This window comes from Nuphar pumila, chromosome 7 (genome assembly GCF_984573655.1).
Source record: "Nuphar pumila chromosome 7, dmNupPumi1.hap1.1, whole genome shotgun sequence".
NCBI lineage: Eukaryota > Viridiplantae > Streptophyta > Magnoliopsida > Nymphaeales > Nymphaeaceae > Nuphar > Nuphar pumila.
In genome coordinates this window covers 2,827,949-2,850,953 of record NC_143255.1, presented here as the reverse complement: position 1 = coordinate 2,850,953, position 23,005 = coordinate 2,827,949, and the positions used below count along the sequence as shown (strand labels likewise).

Below are 23,005 nucleotides of genomic sequence, written 5' to 3'. Positions count from 1 at the left end.
CACAATATTTGTGGCACTGTTGAGCACCTTGCTAACAGTCACTCCACACAACTAATGGTCTGATGCAACCGCGGTAATGTAGTCAACACTATATATATATATATATATATATATACTTAAAGACATCAGCGACATTGACAGTCCAGTGGGGAGATGTATATGATCCTCGCCGCATAAAATGCCATTGTTTACAAGGGAATCTAGATCGATAGAACCATGTCAAATACAGTTCTAAAGCTCACTCTTCCATATCTCAGCACTCTTGAGCACCAAGGTAGTAATCATTCCCAATATCCAAATATTCCTTTATCATTTCAAGTTCAACTGGTGTTCCTGCCCCATGTAGTTTTTACTATTATTGGAGTGGATGAGATGTTACAAGCCAACCACCTTGTTTGGTTGATGCCGTCCGCAACACCTGGATCATTTCTTATTGTGATCCCATCCACTTGATTGAGACAATAATTGAAAATGGTGGTTTCTTGTTTTGTAATCACTTATCTTTGAATCATTAGATTTTAGAGCATAGTGACAAAAGTTTTAAACGCGTTTTTCAAAAACTCGTGAGAAATTGAAAATTTTTCGTAAAATCTCGCCTTTTTTTCGGCAAAATCTCTGCAATAAAAAAAATAAATTAAAAAATATAAAAGTTATTTTTATAAGAAACTATTAATAAAAATTATTTAAAAATAAAAATACATGTTTGTCTTGCGATAAATAGCCATTTAAAACTTAAATATCGTGTTTAAATCACGGTATTTATGTTTTTTCATAAATCTCGCGATATTTTGAAAATCTTGCAAGAAATTGCCGTTTTAAACTTTCAGGCAATTTCTCAAGATATTATCGCGAGATTTTTCATAAATCTTGAGATATTTGTCACTATGATTTAGAGTGATCTTTAATCTTCCGGAATGGCAACAACATACATTTTGGCGAGTCTCTGGGGTTGATGGGTAAGCCCTTGGAGTTTTACGCTGACAGGACAGTGACTGTAAATATGGCGGACTAAGCCAACACCGTTAGGTCTCTGCGCCTGGGTGGTTTCTCCGAGTAAAAGTAAAAAAACCAACATACATTTTTTGGCTATTTCTTTCTTTACTTTGGAGAATCATAGGATCAATTCAATTAAGTAAAGGGTCAGGGTTGGATGAAGCCAATACCAAAACCAACTTATAGGATATTGTCTAATCAAATTCAGATTCGGGTTGGGAAAAAGCCAATACCATATGCCAAAAATACATGTAATTGGATTCAGATGTCCAACGGTTTCAGCCATGAAATTCTTATACCGGATCCGAATCCAATTACTAATAGGGTTCAGTTTTCTTAACCAAATTTGACTAATTGGATTCAGAATCGGGTCGGATATATTCAACCTGTTGACATTTCTACCTGCAACACATGGTTGGACACCCCGGTTTGTGTGTGTGTAATGGGGTGGGGTTTGGGCCATAGTGAAAAATATCACAAGATAGTGATATTTCAACAAAAAATAAAGCTCCAGCAAAATCATAACAAAATGAAAAATTACATCTTACATTTTTTTTGGTTAGCCCATACTTGCACCAACTCCATTATCTGCCACCCTTTATGCTTCTCCACAACCATCCATCTCTTAGGATGCATTTGAATCCCTCATATCTCAGTTCCGAATGAGATCCATGGGTTTGAGATCCGAGGATCTGAGTTGGATTCAACCTCTTCATTGGACAAGAGACCCTTAGATCTCTTTCTCATTTTCTTTGAAGTTTGTATGAGGGATCTTAAGTTCTTGACTCAAAATCCAGCATGGGGGCCGCACTATGTCAGCTTGTCTCGTGATATGCGATCTATGGGATATCCCTGTGAAATTCGAACATCAGACCCCTTGGTTATTTATCCCACAGTATTTAAAACCATTAGTGCCTTCATTTTATCTGATATACTCAATTTAACTACATTACCTTTGGAAAAAAAACATTAGCTTAATTTGAATTTTATCTACTCTTATTAATTTTATTTGATTATAAATAATTTTTATTTATTTAATTTGGTTATTTTTCTAGATTTTGTACAAGAAAAACACAAAAAAATTAAAAAACATCATCTTGACTACTAAAAAATTTGAGTGAGATCAGTACCCTGTTTAACTTTTAGTTGAAGATGCTGACCTATTTGTCCCAAGTGACTCCCTTCAGGTGTGCAGGTGCCTTTCACTAGTAGGCTCCGTAAGGGCTTGGGTGTAGGTGACCTCACCTAGATATTACACACTTATGTAGAGAACTTAGTATATAATCTTCATCCCCGGCCGGTCCAAACACGGTGAGCTTAGGTGGGGCTCAGTTTTGCCAGTCCTTCCGCTGTTGCAGTTAGGGGTGGCAAAACATTTTTCTTGTAGTGATATATATATATATATATATACTGAAAATATGAGAACTAATGTGTGAACCGTGATTTTCATGATTTTTTTGTTATTTTCTATTGAATCTAACCATATAGATGTGATGTGCATGCTTGATTTTATAAGAACCTGCTCTTGAATTGTCTAATTTTGATGCATAAAGATGATTTTTTAAGGCTTTAAAATCAATGACTCATAATCTTCATAAATATTCAAGCATTCAAAAGTCATATTTTTTTATTAAAAATATACGATCCAATGGTTGATTCCTAGCAAATTCACTATGTCATGCACATCCACATGGTTGGATTTGCAAAAAAGTGTTGAAAATGCTCATATTTCTTATTCTTTTATATTCTAGTGATTATATATATATATATATATATATATATATATATATATATAGAGAGAGAGAGAGAGAGAGAGATTTGACCGCCCATCATCATGGTTGGATTTGATAGGATGTCAAAAAGGTTATCAACATCCGAACGCCAACATCAATGGCTGACCCAGAACTTCCATAGTGTGGCTACCATGACCCATTCTTAATTTGGCCGCCCATCGTGACAAAGTTGTCCACTTTGGCGGCTTACCATTTAACACCCGTCAATCAATTTATTCATGTCACATTGTCTAACTAAGCTGTTTGAAATCCCCCAATAATAAATTAATTACACAATCAATAAAACTTATAAACAAGAACCAATTAATGGCACTATTTCTTTTATAATAATAATTAATGTCACTATTGATAATTAGGAAAATGATAGCTAAACCAAGAGATGGACCTCAAAAATATGTTCCACATTTTGCTAATTCAAAATATTGGCTTAAATTAAGTTTTTTTTTTCTCAGAGAAAGCTGGGGTTAGGCTGACCCCTACTATACCATTGGGATTCAAAACTCAAAACGTCCCAACACAAGGTGACGTGCACTAATTGTTCCTGCCAGACAAGCGGAGCAGACGTTAGTTGGCTTATATATATTAAGTTGAAAATGGTAAAAAGGTGAATAAAAGAATGGAGAAAAAATAAAAATATTTGAAAAGTTTTAAAGAGCTAATATTTTGTGAAAATCATGAATGGGTTTTAAAGTTATTTCAGATAACTCGACTCTTCCATGATGCTTCGTTTCAGCATGATATCTCCATTCTTAGTTGGAGCATATTTGAATATATAGTATTAATGCAAAATTTTATGTTTAAAAGGTAGGAAGTGAGGTGACCTATATATGTGGTCAAGTCTGGGGGGCACGTATGATTGGGTGGTGGTTTACCACTTAATAAGACGGTCCCATTAATTAAGTGACCTGGTTCTCGGTGAGGGGTCTTTTGTCATCAAAATAAAAAGTGTGATTCATATTTAAAGAATCGAATTTTGGATGAAAAATACGATTTTATGATCTTTATTTTTTAAAAAAAAATAGTAAGTAGTTGATTTTTGAAGTCTTATAAAAGCTTTCTCAAATGCCATAATCGGATGGTCCAAGAACTGAGCTGATTCTTATTATTACGTGGTTAGGTTGTTGTCCACGGTATCCATCTTGAAGGTATTTGGTTGGTTGGTAACACCAACCACAAACTTAAAGTGGTGGGCCTATGCTTTCCTCATAGACATCCCATAAAAATTTGATAAGGGTGATGGATTCCTCCATAATTATGGCTTCCTTTTCTGATACATAACAATAGATGGATCTGTGGATGTCCATCAACACCCTAGTAGTAGCCGTAGCCCATCTCTTTTATTATGCTTTCATCTTGATCTCTTCTTTCCAATTGCTAGGGTCCTGCTCTGAGATAAGCTTGATATCCTCAGGCCAATCCCTAAACCAAAATGACACTTTGGTTTCACCCGAAAAGACTTTTGCACTAGGCTTCTTCACCCCCAATGGTAGTTCTTCAAGGGATCGGTACCTGGGAATATGGTACCTTGGAATTCCGGTTCAGACCGTCCAATGGGTTGCGAACCGGGAGAACCCGGTCCGGGCTGACGATTCCAGCGCAATTCTCAGGCTTTCCGAAGATGGGAACCTGGCGGTGATCGACGGGAGCGGAGGGAGGCTCTGGTACACCAACTCGTCTTCGTTGTCGCCGGGAAGCGATACAGTCGCCAGGCTTCTTCATAACGGGAACTTGGTTGTATCCAGCAAGGCGTTGAGCATCTGGGAGAGCTTCACACATCCATCGGACACCTTCCTGCCGGATATGGAATTCGTCCGGAGCAACACCTCCGGCAATATTCGGCAGTGGACATCATGGAAGAGTGCTTCAGATCCATCACCAGGGCCGTTTTCCCTAGGGCTCGACCCGAACGGCTCGACCCAGATATTCCTCCGGAACGGGTCGGATCTGATTTGGCGAACCGGACCCTTGAGAGGTCGGAACTTTGCCGGGGTGATGAACATGTCAGCCTTCAACATTTTCGGGTTCAATCTGAAACAAGACCGGGATGGGGACCACATCACGGTCGCGTTGCCTAACAATATGCTGGGTAGGTTCGTAGTTGACCCGAGAGGAATGGTCAAACGAAGCGTGTGGTCAAAGCAAGAGAAGTCGTGGATTGATAACTGGATGCAACCCGGGGGCCTCTGTGATCGATACAACTGGTGCGGGTCGTTTGGTATATGCGACCCGAAGAACGAACCAAACCTTTGTGGGTGCTTGCGTGGGTTCGGGCCCAAGTCCAGCCAGAGTAGGAGCGGGTGCGTTCGGAGGACCACGTTCGAGTGCGGTAATGGTACCGATTCCAGCAAGTTTATGATGCTGCCGTCCGTCAAGCCGCCCGATCGTGCGGTCCCCGTGGCGTTGCGTAAAAGTCGGGGTGAATGCGAAGCGGAGTGCTTGAAGAATTGCTCGTGTACAGCATACGTTTACGGCCCGAACTTCTACAGCAACGGCATCCAGGCGGGGTGTATGGTGTGGTACGGAGAGTTGGTGGACATTAAGCAATTATCCAGTGAGGGAGATGGGGTGGATTTATTCCTCAGATTGGACGCTTCAGAGCTCGGTACTGCTCTCTCTCTCTCTCTCACTCTTTGTTATATAAAAATAAATACAAATACGTTGAATACACAAGTTAACACGCTAGAGTGATCCTCAACGGACTCCATTACTGAGGTCTTCTTTTGATTACAACCCTTATTCCACTTGGTTTTTTTATTTATTTCTTTTACAATAATTTATCAATATACTAATTTGGTTTAGACTTTTATCTTAATGTTTCTTTTCTATTGGTGAGCTGCTCTCTCTCTCTCTCTCTATATATATATCTATCTATCTATCTATCTATCTATCTATATATATATATATATATATAGAGAGAGAGAGAGAGAGAGAGAGAGAGATCTGAGGGATGTTCCATCTCTTGTCCTCTCCTTCAAAAGTTGAAGAGATGTTTTATGACAAATCTGATACTTGATTTTGAAAGGATCCAAAAATCAATGGTTTTAAAATTTGTGAAAATTTCTGATATAAAATGTTACAACATAGATCTAAGAGTCTATTCATATGTTTATACCATAGAGATCACACCCACACGGTCAGATTTATCAAAAAACATATCTAACATATGCACATTTTGAAGAAGATAATAAGGGATATGCTTTCTTTTCATATTTTCCAAATCTAACTTCACGAATGTCTCGGGTGTTGGTGACCCCGATCTGTGTTTATCATGCAGAAAGGTGTGCCCGTAAGTGACTCGGTTCTTGGTGAGGGTTCCTAGTCATCAAAATAAAAAGTTTGATTCATTTTTTAAATCAATTGTTGGCAAATGGCAGGGCAGCCTGCCGACCAGCTCGGCCTGGCTTGGGCCCATAAATTAGATCCAAGCTCATCCCAAACAGTGCTTTTGACCTGACCTGGCCCGGTAACATGAGCCAGCCCGACACAACCCAACCCATCCCAACCCATCCCATCCCATCCCATATATATATATATATATATATATATATATATATATATATATATATATATATATATATATATATATATATATATATATATATATATATATATATATATATATGTGTGTGTGTGTGTGTGTGTGTGAATATATATTTATTTACATACAAATAATTAGCCAGCCATGGGCCGGTCCAAACTGGGCCTAAGCCCATCCCCATCAATTAATGGCCCAGACTTTGATCAGGCCAGCCCAGTCAATTGACCCGTCCATTAAAGGGCTGGGCCCTATTTATTGTCCACCCCTTTTCATATAATGTGCAGGAAGAACTAATCACTCTATAAAAAATTACTATATTAACCTTCATTACTTCTGAAAATCTTGTTCGATGTTTATTTTCTCTTTCAAGGAGAGAGAGAACATTCAACATTACCAAAATACATCCAACATAATATTGGATAAGAAAAGAACATATGATTAAGACAACCACAATCTAGATGGTGACCGATCAAACCCCCCGTCTCTACTATATAATTGAAGAGCCAGATACACATAAGACATAACCCGTTGGCAAAGCCTTCCAAAATCAAATTTGATGCCCCTAAAGAAGATGTCGTTTCTTTCAATCCAGATCACCCACCATGCTGAAAACAACCAAACCCGCTACAATAATCTCTCTTTTTTTTTGTGCCGTAAAATCATGGGACCGAGCAAGAGGTCTTGAATAACAAAACTCAGACGAATTTAAATAGACGGTGCACCCCAAGTTTGAAATAATAGGTCTAGAATGACCGAGTAAAACCAAAATAGGTGAGTCATGTCCTCTTCTGCTTTTTCGCAAAGAACACACATGCTGGGAAATTGAATCCCTCGTTTCCTGATATTAGTCTGGGTTTGAACACAATCCAGAGCCACTAGCCACACCAAAACTTTGGTCCTTGGGGCGGGCCCCTTACCCTACATACAATCAGTGGGGAACCAGTCCATCCCAGAAGGCAACAAGGAATGGTAAACTTGCTTAATGGAGAACCTAGCTCCACTCGCAATGGCTCAGTGAAGCCACGGGCAGCCATGGACAGGCCTAAGATCCTTACCACTGAAGGAGCGAAGTGTCTTCCACCACTCTAGCTAGAGGGACGAATGACACACTGAACTGGGCATCAAAAGAAGGGAGTCAAGTAGACTACCATATTTTTGCCTAACAAACATAGCCCAAGGAGATGGAGATGTGGAAGCAACCTAGGCCCACCTCAAGACTAAAATGATACTCATCTTTCTCAGAGCCAGAATCTTCAAGCTACCTTGTTGCCTCGGAAAAATGATCTGTTGCTAGGAAACAAGCGGGGTCTTTTTGTGATATGCATTCTCAGACCAAAGAAAGTGCGAGAGCAAACGATTAATCATATGTTCTACTGTCGTTGGTATAATGGATATGCTCATACAAAAACCTAGTAATCGGGCCAAAACATGACGTATTAGCATCAATCATCCCTCAAAGGATAAATATCGAGCCTTCCAGGACTGCAATCTCCCTTGCACCTGCTCTATAGTAGACATTCAAAATGAAATTCTCGATGGCTGCAGTGAGTGCAACAATAGACCAAAGAAATTGACTAGAAGGTCAAATATTGGGCAGTTGAAGATCTTTGCAGCAACCGATTGGAAAAGAGGGTCAACATTGAGTAAGACTCGAGCGCACTTACTCTCGTTCAGGCGAAGGCCTGAAATTGCAGCGAAGACTTTAATAATGAAGCACAACCTGAACGTTTGATTAACATTCACATGACTAAATATTATAGTATCGTCTGCATATTGAATGATGTGACCAACAAAACCAGGATTGCCCAAGGAATCCAAGAAGCCTGTTTATTCTGCCCTTTTCATGAGAATAGGTAAACTATCTGCCACGATATTAAAAAGGATAGGGGCTAAAGGACAACCCTGTCGCACACCTCTAACGAACTTGAATTCTTCTTCTTTCAGTTCGTTGATGCAAACCGATGACACAAATTTTGGGACCAACTCCTTAACCCAAGCTATAAATCGACTGGCTAACCCTATATTTGTTAGAGATTCAATCAGAAAATCCCATGTCAGACTATCATAAGCCTTGTGAAAATCTAATTTTAACAATAAGTACGGTGTTTCGATCGACTGTAAAGAGTGAAGAAGCTCAATTGCACAAATAAAAGACCCTTGCAAACTTTGACCTGGAATAAAAGCCCCCTGGTTCGGAGAGACAAGTTGATCAATGACAACACACAACTGATTAGACAATACCTTAGATAAAATGCAATAACGAGCACCCATCATCGAAATCGGCCTGAAGTTGGATATACCTGACGCCCCTTGCTTCTTAGGAATCAAAGAGATGATTGCCACATGGTATGGTTTAGGCAGCCTTGCATTACGATAAAATTCATCGAACAAGTGGAGCAAGTCAGTTTTAACAATTGACCAAAAGGCTTTGAAGAAGTCGACGTGGAAACCATCAAGGCCTGAGGCCTTCCATTTCGAGAGGCCGCTAATAGCATTGGAAATCTTAACTTTGGTGAATCGAGCCTGTAAAGGAATAAATTGGTTGGCCGCCAACCGCTTATAACCCATACCGTCGATGACCTCCCCAATGCCTGAGTCAGTCAAATACAGCTTGGAGAAATAAAAAGTAATAGCTAGCAGACAATTTTGCTGATCAAACTGGCATCCATCGATCTTGACCGAAAGGAATCGATTCTTATAATTGTATTTATTTGATGCGTTCATGTGAAAAAAATTTGTATTATCATCACCATTAGCCAACCATGTAACTCTGGCCCTCAACTACCATCTAAGCTCATCTCGTGCTCTCCATTCTGTAATGAGAGCAGAGAGGACGATGATACACTCCTGCATCTGAAGCACTTGACCCTCCAGCACATCATCAAGATCGACCTGACATTGGGCCAAAGAGGAGAGCTCAGTTTCCCACTGACCGATGAACCTAAACTTGTTCAGGTTATTAAAACTGAGTCATTCCTTAATACATTGCCGGAGACAAAGAAGCTTTGCATGGATGCAGAAGGCCACCCAAGATCTCGTAGCAGGTTGAGCCCACGATTGTCCAATCAGCTGATGAAAGTTTTGCACACGAAGCCACCACTCCTCAAAGAAGAATCTATGATATGCTTTGAAGCCTGCGCCCCAAGAAACAATAAGTTGTCCATGATCGGACAGGTTTTGCGGCAGCAGACAAGCAGTGACATTCAGAACTGCGTGAAATAGTTCTGGGGAAAGAAATACACGATCAAGTATCCGCAAGCAAGAGCGAGACCTCATATTTGACCATGAGAATTGCTCTCCCCCAAGAGGCATCGAGTAAAGCTGGTTTTGCCAAACAAACTCTTGAAATCCCTTAATGGAGGGGTTGAGAAGAATCAGTAGACTAGAATCCTACGTGAACAACAGACAATTGAAATCTATTCCTAAACACTGAAGAGCTCTAAATATATCCAAAACTCGGTCCAAATCAGCCCAGAAAGTTGATCGCGGGAAGAAAACCTACTCGCCTAAAGCAAACTATAAATTTCAACAATGCCTCAACCTTTTTTATCATTTAAATTACTTTTTATTAAGAAAGGCAAGCTGGGGTTTGGCAGACCCCTACCGGTTATACAATCATACCATTGGGATTTGAACTTGCAACGTCCCAACACAAGGTGATGTGCACTAGGTGCTCCTACCAGACAAGCATAGCCCCGATGGTGTAATTTAAGTTAGCTCGGGTTAACAGACCCCTACCAGATATCTCTTAAGCCCCATGTGGCAGAGGGATCCGAACCTGGGCCTTGAGTTTGGCACAGGACCCCGCTTACCACATGGGATACCACCTCGGTGGTTCCATTTAAGTTACTTGAATACAGCTAACTTAGGAGTTTTTTAACCAAAAGGTTTATATTATGCTCAAACTGACTCCTAATACTGTCCATATGTCTCAAGTAGGTACCAGATAGTGCACGTCAGCTTGTGTTGGGATATTGCAGATTTAAAACCTAATGATATAGTTGTATAACTGGTAGTGGTCTACCTAACCCCGCGGTCACGGGCTTAATGGAAGCACCGTGCTGCACATAGTGGTCCCCACCAGGTGAGCCTTTCGAGTCAACATGGCGGTCTGGAACACCCAGCTTGCCTTAAAAAAAAGAAAAGTACGGTCATTCTTCTCCTGCGTTTTTTTGGTACAAGTAATTGGGTGAAATGCTCACTTTCTTCTTTTGTCTTTATATTCATTAAATTAGTATGATTTCATAGCTATCTTTTGTTGTCATCAATGGTTTGGGATAATGACGAACGCTTGTGTCAAGTGGCAAATAAGAAAAAGAAAAATTAAATGAAAGCCAAAATCATTTCCAATGCTTAAATATGGACAAACAGTAAAGAGATAAGTTTGTGAAATAATTATGGAGCATCTACAAGTACAATCCAGATTGGAAACTTTGGCGTTGTCTACTACTATTACAATTTCAACGTTAAATAACAATGATAATTACAGGTAATGAATGGTAAATTATTGAGTCTGGTTAATGACAAGGAAGCTTTGTTCCATTTTGCAGAGACAGGAAGGTCACACGTCATAATATATGTGACAAGCATTCTGGGTGCGGTTGTTTGTGCAGGTTGCCTCTATTGTATATGGAGGCAAAAGGGAAGGTTAAAAGGTAACCATTCTTCTTTTTAAAAGATAATCATAAATTTCCTTCAAACTGTTACGGTTGTCTCGATGGAACACGCGAGATTTACACTTTAGAAAGTGAATCTCACTTGAACAGTACACAAAAAAACAACTAAACATAAAACCCACAGAACCTCAAAAAGCAATTCTTGTAAAAAAAAAAAAGGAATTGATACAAAACCTCAAAAGTGAAATTTAGAAAATGAATCTCATTTGCATGAGATTCAGTTTCTCACTAGATTTTGAAAGTGAATCTCTTTTGAACCATATTTTTTATTTTTCAAAAAACACAACCAAACGTACCCAGTTACATGATTTTTTAAAATATCGCTACTTTTGGTCGAACAAACGCTTTAGAAATTTATCACGACAATCAAATTTTCCGTATATTACATATTTTTGTTCTATGATTGCTTACTTTTGTGTTTTTAAATTTATTTATTTTTGCCAATAAAAAGGCTTGAAATATATATAAAAAAAAAATAGTTTCTTGCAAGATATTGACAGCCATTTTAATAGTAGCTTTAAGCAATTGTAACTATATATATATATATATATATATATATATATATATATATATATATATATATATATATATATATATATATATATATATATATATATATATATATATATATATATATATATATTAGCTATGTTTTTTTAGCAGAAGGGCGGTATCGTTGAACCCCCTTTTGTCAAACACAACGTTTAACGTGCGCTGCGCATTCATCTGGCAGATAAAAGAAGAATCAGTGGTGGTTTCTGACCGCCGCTAATTGTCTGGAAGAAAAAGATCGTTATCTGGCAGAAAAAAGGACAATCAATGGTGGTTTCTGATCGATGCTAATTGTTTGAGAGGAAAAAGACCTTAACTCACGCGCGTCTGATGTCAAACTCTTTGTGAGTTCGACGTTAACCCTACTTATTTTTTGAGTAGTATTACTGAGAATTTTGCACTAAACTAAGGTAATTAGAACATTTGAAAATTCGTGGAGGACATAAGTTACACTTCAACTTTTAATTTAGTATTAAGTGAAATGATTTCTTGGGTTTTGGACATTTCCAAATACCAGGTTAAAGCTTAAAAGCCAGAAATTAAAACTTCCAGAAGTTTAAAAATCTGAAGATCTTATAGAAGCAATTGGGTTGTTGATATTTTCCATCATACATACAAATTTAGAGTATGCATTGAAGTCAAGTGTCATGTAACTAGGTTCAAGTAGGGAAAACTCCAATCATTGAACAAGAAGAAAATACCCAACCCAAGAAAAAAAGACGAAGGAAGAAAAGAAAAAAAATTTACCAGTATTTTTCACTTCACACAAAACTACAAGTTCCATATACATAAATAAGTACACTCATTGGAACCCTTCTTACACACTTCTAACAATTTTAATGACTTTTGGCCTTCTCATATATCTCCCAATGCTAACTAGGAAAATTTATTTTAATTACTCACTAATGCATAAGGACTCAACATACCAACTTTTCACATTCCAATGCACCCTTCATGAACCCTTCACATACAAACAATTCACATGCCCCATGACATTTCCTACATATTAAATAAATTAACATGCTCATGCCACCCAGTGCCCACACATAATTAGGTAAATACAAACTTTACACTTAAAATCTTTACACAAGACAAATTGACCAAAATGCCTCAAACACATGATGAGAAAGACAAAATTGGTCTTTGACTAAGACCGAAGCGCACACTACAATTTAACATCATTTACAGCATGTTTTGAAGTCAAAGTGTTATGTAACCAAGTTCATCAGCTGTATTTGCTTGCAGAATTGATATTTTCTAGCGAAATTTTCAAAAAACACACCTGAACATTAAGCGAAAATAAAACACACCAAATTTCATAAACAGTAGTAATTTAATTTCTTGCTTGGGCACCACAAGAGCACTGCAAATTTGCAAAAACTGTAAGATTTCTATTGAGAACATTGCAATTCACGAATTTGGTCGCGATTGAGTTAATGAACAAATATACCCTTAATTTGTTTATTATGCAAAAAACATAAAATTTTCACCCTGTTCATGAACTTTGGGATGTTCAGGTAAGCGTACACTTCCATATGCTGCGCCCCAGATGAACTATTCATGAACTTCTGCTTGTTTCAGTTACCTGTGCTAATGATTCTCCTTGCACCTCTGCTACTCTTAACAGAACTCATAAAGAAGAGAAAACGTGTTTCTGTGGAAATTGAAGTGGGTGCAAGTATGGATTCTTGCATCAGCACCATGGATGCGGCTCACGCTGAGGAGAAAAATGAAGGGTTGTCATTACTCGATTTGGCTACTGTAAGAGCAGCTACAAATGATTTTTCTAGCACAAATAAGCTTGGAGAAGGCGGTTTCGGTCCGGTTTACAAGGTAAGTGACCATTTCCAACCAAACAATTTCCTGAAAATTGAATAACTTGAGTCTTGAGCTGCAACTTTATATGGTAATGGAATAGGGTCTCTAGGGTTCGTGTTAGTATCCAAAAAGGTCGCAGGAACACCATATATATAAATAAATGCTCTTAGAGACCACCGCTAGTTCCAAAACGAGTGATTTACAAAAAGCTGCCTAGCTTATCAGCTATTTATAAAAAACAGCAGTTCACTTATCACATTTAGCCACGTGCGTTTATAATTTACGCTTCAAATAATTATCTGTTCGTTCTAAAATCATTTGAGTTGATCTTTGTCTAGTCTAGAAAAAAGCTACGACCTTATAGTTGATTTGCTTAACAAAATACCATAAGATGACAAAGGTGATTTATTTCATAGAAAAAGAACAAATTTGTCATTTTATACCTTAATCACGTCAACTAGGATCCAAATGTTAACAGGCTTTTTGTAAATAGCTGATAAGTTGAGCAGCCTTTTGTAAATTACTGATTCTTAAATTCTTACTTTTTTTAAATTTATAACTGGAAGAGACACCATGACCTAGTCACGCTGGCTCAGCTTGCCATACCTATGGTCTCCCCCGATGATTAACTGAATCCCACGTTTGTGTTCGGGGGTCTGAATAAGCACCACGTATACAAGCACATGTGGCTCGTATTCCCGTGTATGTTGACATCACTTAGCATTGGAGTCTGGTGTGGTTGCAAAGACTCCAATACCCTTTTTTATTATTCTTCTCATAAAGCGATGGTTTGAGAAAATGACAAAAATGCCCTTTATTCAAAAAAGAAAAAACAAACAGTTCAAAAAAAGGACAAACATGTCCTCTATCCAGAAAGTCGAGGATGATGTTGACTCTTCAAAGTCTTCTTCTTCTTTCTCCGTAAAACACTATAAAACCCTCTCTCTCTCTAGAGAAGAAATCAAGGGAGACAAAGAGTTCTCCCTGGAGAAGGCCATGAACATCAACCCTCTCACTCTCTCTCCTTTCTCTTTCTACTTCTGTGCACATCCAACAGACGATCCTACATTGCTCCATCAAACACCAACTGACCTGCACACTGACTGTAACATCATTCAACTTGATGAGTTGTGGAGCCTGATTCATAGTTTTTGCCCTTACAGGAGGGGGTTTGGGGGCTCCTCCCAGCGTGAGTAACATCATTCAACTTGATGAGTTGTGGAGCCTGGTTTAGAGTTTTTGCCCTTACAGGAGGGGAGTTCGGGGGCTCCCCCCGGCGTGGATCCCAGACCAAAATTTTTTGAGGCCTTTCAACAGCGATTTGTAGTATTATCGGGTTTTCCTACAACGATTTGTAGTATTTTCGGGTTTCCAACGAGCCCCACAATGATTTATAGTGTTATCCAGCTTTTCAACAGTGATTTGTAGTGTCTTCCGCAAATCACTATAGCAATTTATAATATTTTTGAGTCTCCAACGAGCCCCACAGCGATTATAGTGTTGTTGGATCTCACAATAGCGATTTGTAGTGTCTTCCGCAAATCACTATATCGATTTGTGAATTAGGATCAACTTGTCAGGGTCATATCTCCCTAACCGAAGGTCATATTTCAAATCCGTAAAAAGTGGTGTCTTTGTTATTGAGTCTAGTTTATTTCTGTAAATTTTCAGCGATTTCTATTGTCATTTTATTCCCCATTTTAACTAAAAACCAGACCCCTATTATTCTGTGTTATTTGAGTTACACAACACCATTCTCGCTTGACATTCACATCTTGATTCTGGCATGCCCCTTGTTAGATTTTTCATTGATTTCTTCCAACCTTGCTTGGAACAAACATATGTCTTTCTCACCATGACACTCTGTGTATTTTTTGACCATAACACCCGGAACCCGTGCCGGAGGGGAGCCCCCGGACCCCCTCCTGTAAGGGCAAAAACTCTAAATCAGGCTCCACAACGAATCAAGTTGAACGATGCTACCCACGCTGGGAGGAGCCCCCAACCCCCCCTCCTGTAAGGGCAAAAACTCTGAATCAGGCTCCACAGCGAATCAAGTTGAACGATGCTATCCACGCTAGAAGGAGCCCCCAAACCCTCCTCCTATAAGGTCAAAAACTCTAAATCAAGCTCCACAACTCATCAAGTTGAATGATGCTACCCACACTGAGAGGAGCCCTCAGACCCTCCTTCTGTAAGGATAAAAACTTTGAATTAGACTCCACAACTCTTCAAGTTGAATGATGCTACCCACGCTGGGAGGAGCCCTCAGACCCCTTTTTCTGTAAGTGTAAAAACTCTGAATCAGACTCCACAACTCTTCAAGTTGAATGATGCTACACAAGCTGGGAGGAGCCCCCAGACCCCTCTTTTGTAAGGGTAAAAACTCTGAATCAGGATCTACAATTCATTTAGTTGAATGATGCTACCCACACTGGGAGGAGCCCCCAAACCCTCTTCCTGTAAGGGTAAAAACTCTGAATCAGCCTCTACAACAGTCAATGTGCAAGTCAGTCGGTGCTTGATGGAGCAATGTAGGATCTTCTGCTGGATGTGTACAGAAGCAGAAAGAGAAGGGAGAGAGTGAGTGAGAGGTTGATGTTCATGGCCTCCTCCAGGGGAGATTTCTTTCTCGGATAATCCTGCAGTGCAGAGACTGGGTCTTAAATAATCATCTTCGGGGCACTTAAGTCTTTACAACCACTCCTTTTCTAGAATCGTTATTTTATTTGGCACCAATGGAGGAGAGGGTACTTAAGTCTTGCAATCACATCAAACTCCAATGCTAATTAATGTTGACAAACATGGGGATACGAGACGCACATGCTTACATAAGTGGTGCTCTTTGGGACCCCCCAATATGAGATGTAGTTAACTGCCCTGTTCGTGGGGGAGGGAGGGGGGGGGACATATAACCTGCTTCGTCATTATGCCGGCAGCCTAAAACTCCAGGGCCTATATATGCTATGCATTGGCTTGAGCAGAGGGGCGATAACTGCAAATCTAGCAGCCAAGGCCCCCACTCGACTAGGCCAACCCCCTCCTTGGGGCTCAAATTCTTGGTTATGGAAAATTAAAAATTCTACGAAATTCTTGATTTAGATGAAAGTTAAAGATTACTATGCTGAATAAAATGTCTGTTTTATTTGTCATTTAAGGGTAAGCTACCAGAGGGGCAGGAGATAGCCGTGAAGAGACTGTCAAGGAGTTCAAGGCAAGGTCTGGAAGAGTTCAAGAATGAGGTGAAGTTGATTGCTAAACTTCAGCACCGGAATTTGGTTAGGCTTGTTGGTTATTGCGTTGAGGAAGAAGAGAAGCTTTTGATCTATGAGTACATGCCCAACACAAGTTTGGACGCTTTCCTCTTTGGTTGGTTCTGCTACTATTAATTATAAGCTTTTCTCTCTGCCAATGCCCCCATTCATGTTCTGATTCAGCCATAACCTCATCGTGAGACAGATTTTTCGACTGCGGTTCAGGTCAGGTGTAACCGTCAGGAGTCCCTTGGATGCCATTCATCCATGGTAATGAAAGGCACTCAACGGCCATGTTTGGATTATTTATACCCCAGATGAGCCCTCTAAGAATTTACATAGGCATTGATGCTCTAGATGAACAGCCTCTAGAGCATTTGTATTGAAGGGCTGAGAGCCAAGGCTCCTGCCATAGTGGTTGGGTGCTGTTCTTCCCAAGGTGCAATCACATCGCCCAAATGTAATGTGCCGCTACACCTGATCAACCTTCATCTGCTGTTGCTGCACCTGATCTCCCCCCATCAGCTGTTTTACTGCCAGCTGTTAGACTGGGGCCCAACAGTAGATGAAGGTGCAGCGGCATTGTGCAATGCTATTGCACCTGATCCCAGTTCCATTGGACCCCAGTACCTCTGATGACCTGATCTGTACACAGACTTTCGTGGGCAGGTCAGCTGATCTGCCAAATCACTGTGCGTTGGTATTCCGAGATTGTCACCACCCACTCAAGGGATGAACGGCTGCTAGTAAAGTGGCCAATACTGTCATATGGGCCATCAGAGTGGGTGTCACTTGTTTGCACAATGAGCAACAGTGATGAAGGGAACGGACGGTGACCATCTCAGAATACCAACACTTCATGATTTGGTAGAGATAGTAAGAAGGGTTGGATGTTAAAAGGGAAATGGCATCCAACCTTTTCCAGCTGACTTTTTCCTCTCTAGTGATGGGACCATGGTGACACATACCGCATATTTTTAAAAATATCATGAAGAGAAAGATCAAACATTTAAAATAAAGATGATTAACTTTTGTGTTTTTCGAAATATGTGAACTTTTGTGTTTTTCGAGATTTTTAGGGTTCTTTTGTTTTATTTATTTATTTATTTTCTACTCTGACTGCACGGATATGATTTACATACTTGGTTTTATATGAACCGGCTTTTGGCAATTACAATGTAAGTGGGGTTTTGGGGCTTGGAAATCGACGGTTTAGAGTTTTTGTAAATATTCAAGCCTCAAAAAAATCTCTTTTCAGCAAAGAAATTTGATTCAAGTATTCAATATTTTATAAAAAAAATGGTCAGAAAATACCCGGTAATTCAGAGCGTTTATGGTTCACACGGTTCAATTTCCTTTTTTTTCTTTGGAGAAAAGGGATCTGTGATAGACTCTAGCTGTCATCCTATGACATCAAATCTTTCTGCACACTTTGACGGTGATGCTGCACCTGATCTCCCTCCATTTTTTAGCTGACAGCCTGTCTGTTGTGGGGTCCAACAGCAGATGGAGGGCAGCCAGGTGCAGTGGCACACTCACAGTGTGCAATGTGATTGCACCTGATCTGCCATCCGTATTCAGTATGAAACCTGCTTACTGAAATTCTATATTTGTACAGGCACTAATACAATATGATGAAATCGGTTTTTCAGATCAAAATTTTAGTTCACAGCTTGATTGGGAAAAGAGGTTAATGATCGTAATGGGGATCGCAAGAGGACTGCTCTATCTTCACCAGGATTCACGACTAAGGGTTGTTCATCGGGACCTCAAAGCCAGCAACATTTTGCTCGATGCTGCAATGAACCCTAAAATCTCTGATTTTGGAATTGCTAGGATCTTTGGTGGTGACCAAACTCAAGTGAACACTAACAGAGTGGTCGGCACGTAGTGAGTTTTAACTCTCTCTATCGCTCTATCTGGTTTTAATTTACTATTTTTTTTTCATTTTTTAGTTTTTTAGAATATTTTTTTTAAAAGAACAGTTTTTTTTAGAATATGACCATGCAGATATGACCAAGATGCTTTCTTTAGGAACAACTAACTTTTGGATCATCTGATTATATATAACGTGAAAAGGCTTTTACAAGAGTTAAAAAATCGATGGTCTAAAATTTTCATAAATGTTGAGGCTTATAAAATCATATTTTTTCATCGATAAAACACAAAATAACTTCTCATTCCCAGTAAATAGATCATATTGAACACATCCATGGAGTCTAATTTGCTATATTAGGGCTTAAAACATTGAAAATCAGCACTATCTAAACCATATATAGATGATAGGAGGAACCAAATTCCTCTCTCTCTATATATATATAATTAATTAATTTAAATGTAGGTGTATGTGTGTGTGTGTGTGTGTGTGTTCATGCTAAGAGGATTTCTTCCTTTCTCACCTTTTTGGTTGCAGTGGCTACATGTCTCCAGAATACGCTATGGAAGGGAGGTTTTCCATAAAATCTGATGTCTTCAGCTTTGGGGTATTAGTATTAGAGATTGTGAGTGGTAAAAGGATGACACGTTTCCACCATCCGGTCCTCTCGCTTAACCTTCTTGGATACGTATGTACATTTTAACCCTCTATCATATCCCATTTTTTATCATCAAATATCTTCATTGTTGTTACTGTGATAATTGATGTCCATGATGAAAGTATATATCTAATGAATATTCCTATTCCATGTATGTTCCGAACAGAGAGAAAATAAAATGAAGCACGATGGTAATGAGGATGATATGATCTTTTAAACAATTTTGGCTTCAAGAATCAAGAGATCCTTATAGCCTTGGGAATCACAACTTGTCTTAACTATTGCTGTACAAAAACTGGTATTATACTAAAATCATTCTCAAGAACGAACTCTGATTTTAGTGTACAACTGTAACTTGTGCAGGCTTGGAAACTATGGAAAGAAGGACGAGCACTAGAGTTCTTGGACCCATCATTGGCTGGATCATGCTACTCAGACCAAGTACTTATGTGCATTCATGTGGGGCTTCTCTGCGTGCAGGATGATGCTATAGATCGACCAACCATGTCTACCGTCGTCGTAATGTTAGGTGGTGATGCAGCAAATCTACCAGAGCCACGCCTGCCTGCCTACTCTTCAAGAAGGCCTGAAGATGTGGAATATTCTTCGACTGATGGTGATGCGAGAGATTATTCCAAAAACAATGTCACAATATCTACAGTGGAAGGTAGATAGATGTTTGGCATGATGAGGATTTTATATTGTGCTTCTACATTTTTCTTGACTTCAACTCCTAGTAGTTTAAACTGCCAAGAAATTCTTGATTCTTTTGGAAGACAAACAAAAAAAAATGCTAAATATTGGTGTATATTGTACAGCTTAGTAAAATTATTATATTGTAAAGAATTGAAGGAGTCCTCGGTAAGTAAGGGGAGCATGAGAATGATAATTGTGCTTAAATGTGAATTTAGTGGAAATAAAATGTGCATGTACTGGCTGGGCATGTGTAAAGTTAAACATGCAAGTAATGTCTATATATAAACAGCCCTTTCCCACCTTATGCAAATAAAACATAAAAGTCTATATATAAACAGCCAATGTGATGAAACAATATACATGCTGAATTTCCAACTTTCGTTTTTTGGTTAGGCCAAGGGCCAAAGCCCCGATTACTATAACCGCATATTAGCAAGCCTTTAGTTGGTAAAACCCTTGAGGTGTCCCTACCTACTGGTGAGTACAATAAGTTTTGACCATACGACAAGAGCTGCCCTTCGTAGGTTTCAAATTTGCGACTAGAGTATGTTAACTAGAAATATGTGAACTGGAGTGTAACTGAAAATTTCAAAAGTTTTCTTGTTCTTTTTTTTATAAACTTCACTGTATAGATATGATCTATATGCTTGGTTTTATAGGGAAGAGCTCTTGTATTATCCAATTATGATGCATAAGCAGAACTTTCTATAACACACACACACACACACACACACACACACACACATATATATATATATATATATATATATATATATATATATATATAGATAGAGAGAGAGAGAGAGAGAGAGAGAGAGAGAGAGATGGGTTCCTCCTACCATCCATATAGTGTGGTCAGTGCTATTTTTTAATGTTTTAAGTTATATTTTGCAAATCAGAGCACACAAATGTGATTAATATATTTTATTTGCTAGGAATCGACTATTAGTTCATGTTTTTCTAATAAAAAATATGATTTTGAGCTTTAAAATTTATAAAAATTTTGGATTGTTCACTTTTAAAACTTTAAAAATCTGCTCACATGTAATATTCAAATGATTCAATTCCTACTAAGCAAAACCATAGATCAAATCCATGAGGTTAGATTACATAAAAAGAACCAAAAAATAAAAATGAGAAATCAAAGTTGTGCATTTTCTGACCCCTATAAGACCCTCTTTATATATATATATATATATATATATATATATATATATATATATATATATATATATATAGAGAGAGAGAGAGAGAGAGAGAGAGAGAGAGAGAGAGAGAGAGAGAGAGAGCATTACCACTCATGAAGATCAACAAAAAGTTGAATCCATGAATTGAACAAGAGCAAAAGCCAAAACAAATAAAAGAAAGCATAAGAGAAAAAGAATATCAGACACACAAAATGGGCTCACACAAAAGTCGCTGAAAAAAGAGGGGGAGCACTACCAGGATGGAGCAGAAGATCACTAAGATGCATACGCAGGATTGCATAAACATTCACCAAGATTTTATGCACTAGATTATGAATGTTAACCGAAATTTGACAAAAATGAACATTGTTGCACACCATCTAAACAAACCACCAAGAGGTAAGCAACCACGTCCACCAAATCAACCTCCACCTCATGCTACCCCTAATACAAATCAGACCCTAGATCAGATCGAGCAGAAATGACTCCTCCTTAACAAACACTTTCGGATACCTCCAGGTCCTGTTAATGAGTTTCACAAAAATTGGGCAAGACCAGAACAAGTAAAACGTAGATTCTTTTGCAGCTTGACAAAGCATGTACCAACTTAAGAGCTAAAGGCCCCACTTCTTTAAATTACTGTGGGTCTGAATCCTATCATGCAAAATTAACCAAGTCAGGACCCGAGAATGGGGAGAAGGACCATTCGCCCAAAGCACACTCTTGGGCAACCAATCAACCCTCGAGGGGAGCAACGATGCATAGACTTTGACGGTGAGGAACTCCTTGCTTGGCGTAAGTGCCCAATGCAACCACCATTACAAGAAAAATGCGTATTAGCGACATACACTATCCGTCGCTAAAGACGCTAACAACAGATTTTGCGATGGATTAGCGATGAATAGTGTCTGTCGCATAACCCTAGTTGCTAAACTGCGGCATAATTTATCTGTCACCATTTTGTCGCTAAGTAGTGACAGATTAGCCACGGATCATGTCTGTCGTTAATCCATTGCTAAATAGAGACTGATTTATTTATGCGATAAAATTTAATCTGTCATTACTATTTTACGAAAGATACGTATCTGTCGCTAATGTTCATCGCCAATTTGGCAACAACTTAAATTTCATCGCAAACTGACGACTGCTTCAAATTAGTGACAGAGTAGGGACATATATTATTCGTTGCTAATCCGTCGCTAATTAAAAAAAAATCAATTTTTTTTTGAATTTTTCTAAAACTCAAGAAAAATTTCTTGTTATATAATCCATATAACCTGCTTATAAGAAACAAAATACACATAAAAAATACATATACGGGTGAAACAAATTTAACACAAGTTCTAAGTTGAGCAAACTTTAACAACCAAATACAGTATTTTCCAAGTTATAATTAGTTACAAGTACGTCAAACAAATTAAACAAATGAATCTAATCCTCGCCAAAATTTTGGGCATCATCCTCTTTATTTTGTCGATCTGCCCATCCCTTGCCTCCATCAGCTCCTCTACGCTGATCATCTCCAGCATCCTACAAGAGAACAAAAATGTTAGTATTTATAAACAGAATATAATGAAATAAATTATATGTAATGCACCTAATCTAATGCAACAAAGTAAATGGCTGAATAACACAGAAAATAGCAATAAATTGGACATTAACAAAACTCAAATATGTGTTATAAGACTAAAAAAAAAATGTATAGTGACTCAATCATGCAGATATGTGTTTTAAGGTTGTCAAAGAATGTCACAGTGATTCACGCATGCATATATAGTTTATAAGGATGTCAAATAAATATATTATGTATCACAATCATGCATATATGTGTTACAAGATAGTAAAAAAACTTCCATAGTAATGAAATCATGCTTATATGTGTTCTAATGTTGTAAAAAAACTTTCATAGTGATTCAATCATGCTCATATGTGTTCTACAACAGTAAAAAAACTTTCATTTTGAT

At 38.5% G+C, this 23,005-nt stretch overlaps 1 protein-coding gene across 2 annotated transcripts; it reads left to right on the top strand.

Moving 5' to 3' along the window:
• The first annotated feature begins 4,023 nt into the window (after nucleotides 1-4,023).
• LOC149830852 (G-type lectin S-receptor-like serine/threonine-protein kinase At4g27290) lies at nucleotides 4,024-20,004 on the top strand. 2 transcript variants are annotated; one of them, XM_090013522.1, is made up of 8 exons: nucleotides 4,024-5,388; nucleotides 10,875-10,979; nucleotides 13,180-13,385; nucleotides 16,529-16,739; nucleotides 18,277-18,514; nucleotides 19,038-19,188; nucleotides 19,327-19,349; nucleotides 19,522-19,613. In XM_090013522.1, the coding sequence occupies exons 1-7, from the start codon at nucleotides 4,071-4,073 to the stop codon at nucleotides 19,333-19,335; spliced, it is 2,238 nt and encodes a 745-aa protein (XP_089869648.1). In that variant the 5' UTR covers nucleotides 4,024-4,070; the 3' UTR covers nucleotides 19,336-19,349; nucleotides 19,522-19,613. The 2 variants fall into 2 exon arrangements, with proteins under 2 accessions (XP_089869648.1, XP_089869647.1); XM_090013521.1 differs by lacking the exon at nucleotides 19,327-19,349 and having other exon boundaries at nucleotides 19,522-20,004.
• Nucleotides 20,005-23,005: the final 3,001 nt, after the last annotated feature.